This window comes from Bison bison, unplaced genomic scaffold (genome assembly GCF_000754665.1).
Source record: "Bison bison bison isolate TAMUID 2011002044 unplaced genomic scaffold, Bison_UMD1.0 scf7180017864305, whole genome shotgun sequence".
NCBI lineage: Eukaryota > Metazoa > Chordata > Mammalia > Artiodactyla > Bovidae > Bison > Bison bison.
The window spans coordinates 1,997,865-2,003,776 of NW_011494877.1; the positions used below are offsets into that span (position 1 = coordinate 1,997,865).

At 49.6% G+C, this 5,912-nt stretch overlaps 1 protein-coding gene across 1 annotated transcript in view; it reads left to right on the forward strand.

Annotated features, from left to right (window-relative positions):
• Positions 1-5,912, forward strand: part of UCK2 (uridine-cytidine kinase 2) — a gene marked incomplete at its 3' end in the record, with an annotated part of 72,252 nt that extends 66,340 nt beyond the window's left edge. The window contains exons 5-7 of the mRNA XM_010851979.1: positions 2,354-2,451; positions 4,479-4,527; positions 5,824-5,912. Of these exons, the coding sequence (XP_010850281.1) occupies positions 2,354-2,451; positions 4,479-4,527; positions 5,824-5,912 (236 nt within the window). The remainder of the gene's footprint in view (positions 1-2,353; positions 2,452-4,478; positions 4,528-5,823) is intronic.

Sequence of the window (5,912 nt, forward strand, 5' to 3'; positions counted from 1 at the left end):
CCCCCCCCCCTCCTTCCCAGCTGCTCCCGGGACTGCCCCCCCCACCTCCCACCGGGTCCAGCCTGCTTAGCTGAGTTCCCAGCTCGTGTCCTCCTGATGGTCTGCTTTATCAGGGAGCCATCCCTCTCCTGGAGCTTCCTCAGGTCCTGTCAGCGTCATGAGCGTGCCTCTTAGGTTTACTGAACGCACACCACGTGCCAGTCATGGTGCTGAAGAATCTTATGCATATCTCCAGTCTTCCTAAGTGGCAGCTTTGTGAGACAAGCTGCTATTGTGGTCTCTGCTTTACACTTAAGAAAAATGAGCTTTTTGTCTGAGGCCACAAAGGTAGTAGTTAATGGGGTCAGGATTCAAATAGGGTCAGTTTTGCCCCCATCACTCTAGATGATGGGGCCAGAAGCAGCTTTGGGCTCCAGAGCAGAGGCAGGTGTGATTCACCTGCTCCACCTGCTCTCTCCCCTCCTGTTCCTCACTCCCGTGACATGACAGGTGATGCTCTAGGTCCGCAAGGCACAGGAGAGCTGCAGACGTGGGCTGAGGGCGGCGGCAGAGCACTGTGAAAGGAGAGAGTTCGTGCGTGTGTGTCCTGTGGGGAGGATGGAGATTTGCACGGTGCTGAGGCTGTCAGCAATTGTGGGAAATGCATGTCTTGCAAAACAAATCCGACATCAAGCTCTTATACGGTTTTGAGTCAAAGCTGCTGAAGTGCAGGCATGTGCTTGCTTTCTTTTCCCCCCCAGCTCTGATGCCCTTTTGGTCTGACTTCCTTTTTCCTTTGGGCTTTATCTGGAGACATGTGAAGAGCTGGAGGCCACACGGGCTCCTCTGCTCTGGAGCTGTGTGTTTTGGTGAGCTCAGCCCCTTGGCCCACAGGCCCGCACTCTGGAGGCCCGTGGGGCTGAGCCACGTGGCAGCTGTTGGAGCTTCTACTTGGCCGCCGAGTGTCCCTGGCAGAGCAGCGGCAGCAGCTGGAGCAGGGCCCCATGTCCAAATGCCCGAGAAGACCATTTCCTGGCTGGGCTGGGCATGCAGGCAGCTGGGTTTGTGAGGCAAATCCTGACAAGTTAGGGACCAACCAACCATTTTATTAGCAGGGCCCATGGGGGGAAGACCCTTGTGAATCGCGGAGCTGGAAGTCAGTGGTGGTAGCAGTGTATTACCTGGGTTTCTGGAATGGGGTCTTCCTGACAGTTTTCTAGCCTTCTGATCTTACAGACTTCACGCCAGCCTGTACTGTAACCACAGAAGCTCTGTTTCCCGCCCCTCCCCACGTGCGTGTGTTCCTGTGTGCGTGCATACATGTCCACAGAATTATTTACAGACACAACTTTCCAGCAGTGCACTCACAAGTGTTCCCTGTGTTTGTTTACAGTGAGTTTCATCCCATGCTGAAACGATTACTTGACAAGTGATTGAGAGGAGCCAAGGGTCCACTGCAAATGATTGTAGATAAATTGATACCCTTCTGGGGGTGGGAGGAAAGATTTTAATAGCCATGATTGAAAACATTTGTAGGGAGGGGTTGCTTTTGATATGGGAATCAAACTCACTTGCTGAGTTTGGGAGAAACTCAGGCCCAGGGAGGCAGAACCAGGATTCTGGTCTCTTTTCTGTGCTTTGACAAAAGACTCTGTTAAAAGCACCCCCCACCCTCAAGGAGGAAGAAGGTGGAAGATGATAAGTTTGGGTCCCTCTGGGCTGCTTCACAGCTCTGGCCCATGGTTTCTGACACCATAGTTTTCTCATCTTTTCTTAGTGGTCTTCTCTGTGCTTGAGGTGGGCAGGTGTGGCTGACCGCAGCTGGGCCCTCTGCCATACTTCCACCCGGTGGGGGGGGGGCCCAGTGTGGACGGGAGCCAGGCAGACAGAGGTGGCTCATCCACAGAGGGTTGCCAGCCTGAACACAGGTGAGTGCGTGCAAGGGTAATCGGATGAGGATGGGCAAAGGAGACGTCTCCTGGCAACCTGCCCCTTTTGCCAGGAAGCCCCACCACTTCTCTCGGCCCAGTCTCCTTCCTGTTATGAGTTTGTCCTACCTTTTTGGGAGGGTTCACAATGAAGTTTTATTTGGGGCAAGTGTTGCTTGAAATGAGAAGACTAATGGCCTTTCCCGGAAACCTTTTATTTCAGAGAGTGTTTTGCCATAGCTGAATTTGACTGTAGCAAGACTTGAAAATGCAACTTGTTTTTCCCCAAAGCTGCTGCTGACCGGCTCTTGATCTCTCAGGAATCCGGCATGTGAATCATCCAGAGTCCTCGTGGAGCTTGTATGATCCTGATCAGCCTCGCGAAGGGCGGACATGTGTTGACTCATGCACCGTTTTCTTGATTCTTGTTTTTCCTTCTCTTCTAGTATTAAGGGACATCAGCGAAAGAGGGAGGGACCTTGAGCAGATTTTATCTCAGTACATTACATTCGTCAAGCCTGCCTTTGAGGAATTCTGCTTGCCAGTGAGTTGTGTTCTTGTTTTTCATTGAATTTAGTCTTTAAAATGTAATGAAACAAATAAAGGTCTGTCAGTTGAGCTCCCCGGCCAGGATCTCACTCGCTCCTCTGACTGCTCCTCTGTCGAGTCCTAAGAAAGGGCAGTCTCTGGTGCTTTGCCTCCTACCACGGGGCTCTGCCCTGCCACTCTTTTTCCGGGTGGTCCTTCAGGATCTTGCTGTCCCATATTCCTGCAAGCTGTACACTTCTCACTTGGTGAGCTCATGGGGAGGCATTTTATTAAGGAGGCATCATATCCAAGCACAGACTTGACCACTTGGGTCTTCAGAAGATTTGTGACGGTTGGCATGTTGGTGCACGAGACCTCAGCTGCAGAGTCTTCCCTTCTGAATCTCTTCTGCCACCACCTTTGAGCCCTATTTTGAGCTTGTCCCTGTGTAAGTTCCCCTTGGGGAGGTGTACCATGGAGGAGCAGCCTTCCTGTATGTCTACCCTAGCCCAGGCTCGTCAGGCCTCCCCATGAGCTGGGAACTCTCTAGTGAGATGACTTTCAGAGAAGGAAGAGTAGGGACTGGGCAGTGTTCAGCTTTTAGTGAATCAGCCCTCAGCCTAGGAAGCACCCCAGCTTCCTGAGGAAAGTAAGGTGAAAGTTTGGGGAAGGCTCTCAGGGGCAAGAGGTAGAGTGGTGGGGCGTGAAAGAGGAAGGCATGGGAGAGAACCTAGCTTTGGAAAGAGTCTCAGCTCAGGAGACTCGTACCTCCTCATACATCTTTTTCATGTTGGCTAAACCATGTTCTCACTCCTTGAGAATTTAGAGTTCAGTCCTGAGAGTGTGAGAGAGGCTGGGTCTTCGCCAGATCTTGGCTGATGCCTTTAGGGAGACTGGCTCGTGTGGGGCTATTGGGAAGTAGTGTAGGGTGGGGATTTTTCTACTTCTCTTAATGTTAATAATTAACTTCTTTCTTCTGTACTGGAAAAATAAGATCCCAAGCTGTCTTTGTTTCTTCAAGTATGTTAATAGGTTTTGCTTCAAAACCGACTTGACTTTTGTTTCAGATCCGGAACCAGGCGGGCTGTGTGAGTCAGCCTGAGTAACCCTGATGCCCTGCTCATTCCCTGGAGAGGCCTGGGTCACAGGATTAGGTTTCTGGGGAGAGGGCAGAGGTGGCTGTGGTGCTCTGAAGTTCTACCCATCCATCTGAGGACCTCTCTGTTCTTTCTAGCTTAATAATAAAAATACAAAGTATTCTTTTTGGACATAGATTAGAGTTTACTGCCAACTTTCTGCTGCTTAACTTTGTTGTAGTAGAACTCAGAATTTTAAGTAAGTATTTTCTAGGTTGTTTCTACTAGCTCCCACTGTGCAGCCACTCAGCTCAGGAAAGAGCAGCTCAGTCTGTGTGAGCTTGGGCCTGATACATCGTCTGCCTAGTTCACGCTGGGCCTCTGGCCTTCCACAGCTGTAGTATGGACATGGTGCAGGGTACAGACCCATGGCCTAAGGCATTGTTTACACAGCCTCACCAGGACACAGTAGTGTGTAAAATGGTTCACCAAGTCTTAGTAAACCAAAAAACCCAAAAACTGTGCGCTTTATTTTTTCTTTTTTTAAGGCTGTGTCATAACAGAGCTGAAGAAAATGGTCATCAGTGGGACTTACTTTTTCCAACTAGACAAACTGTTGAAGTCCAAGGTGAACTGCTTCTTCCTAAGTCTGGGTGTTATGAATTGAGGCTTTTCATAGTGGTGAAGAGGCAGTTATATATTTAGTTTCCAAGACCATGTTCATTGTACAGGTTGTAAGCTGAACAAGTGTTAAATGTTAATGAGAACTCAGGAAAAAGCTGATCTATTACAAATTAGATAAAGGGGATAAAATATATTACATTGGAAGTAACAGATTATTGCCCTCTGGGATTAGTAGGCGAAGGCTGGCCCTTTCTCCACATTCCCTTGGAGAAGGGCTTGGGCCAGCTTTCCTCTTTAACGCATTGCAATCCATCTAATGTGTTACAAATATCTTTCTCCACAGACAAAGAAGTATGCTGACGTGATCATTCCTAGAGGTGCAGATAATCTCGGTGAGTCCTCGTGGGGTGCCATGCCTGGGCACGACTCCTCCCTTTGTCAGTTATACTTTGGATAGGATGTGGTAACCAAACAAGGCTCTGTAGGTGTGGCTGAGGCCCCGGCCGCTGCTGCAGCCAGAAAGGGATTCATACCTACACACCTGGCCTCAAGGACAGGCCGCTGTGCTTATGCGTGTACATCAGCGGGGACAGACGCGAACTTGTTCCTGCTCCTCTGGGGTGGATACCTTCTGCTGCTGTTCCCAGTGATACCTGGGCACCTTGTATCTAAGGCCGTTTTTTAGTAAAAGCAGAGTTCCTTCTTAATTTCATTTAGAAAGCTCAAAGTAGCTTTTCCTGGGGTGGGAAGGATTTTTACCACTGTGACTTATGCATTAGCTTTGCCTTGTCTAGAAAGTAGGAATATCTCTGGATTTAGGCGTAATGGGGCAGAGTTGAATTGGGAGACCCTGTTTTCCTATTCTCTTTATAATTTATTTCAGTTTTCCTCTGTTTAAAAAGGTAATTTTTTTGCTGAGCCATTTGGGAGTTAGTCTCAGCAATGAAAATTTCACTTCATTCAAGCCACAGTGCACTCGTCACATCCAGGACACTTAATATTGACTCCTTTAACCTTCCTCAGCCTTTGTTTTTTTGTGACGCTACATTTTTGAGGAGTACAGGCCCGTTGTTTTTATAGAACAGCCCTCAGCTTGGGTTTGCCTTTGTGTCCTCATGGTTGGCTTCAGCTCATACAACGTGGAGAATACCCTGGGGGGGCCATGTTCTTGGGGCATCACCCCAGAAAGCACTTGATGTTTGTCTTGTTTTTGGTGATGTTAACATTGATCATGTGCTTGAAGCATATGATTTATTTCTAAGGCTAAGGAAGGAGAGTCCAGTCTTACCTTTGGAGGAGAGGGCCTTCTGTGGGGTTCCCTGTCTTTGGGGTGGGGAGCTGGTAGGTTCCCTGGTGGAATGGTGTCAGAACAAAGACCAGTCCTCATGTCTGCAGAATTTGGGTTGATTGCTTCCATCCAGTTCTTGCCTCTGATCGCATCCTGATGAGAAGCCTCACATTCAGGGCTTACTGTGTCCCGGGTTGTCCTACTCTGAGAACTCTGCTGTGGGGTTATATTAGCCCCCATAGAGGTCTGGGGAGTTCGGGTGACTTCCCACAAGCAGCAGAGCCGGCTTCCTGGGGCGGTTTTTCATCTCCGGTTCCTGTGTGCCCTCCACCCAGACAGACCCGCAGCCCCGCCCCCACCCCCATGTGCCCCTGACACTCTGCCCTTCTCTGCTCCACAGTGGCCATCAACCTCATCGTGCAGCACATCCAGGACATCCTGAACGGGGGGCTCTCCAAACGACAGACCAATGGCTATCTCAACGGCTAC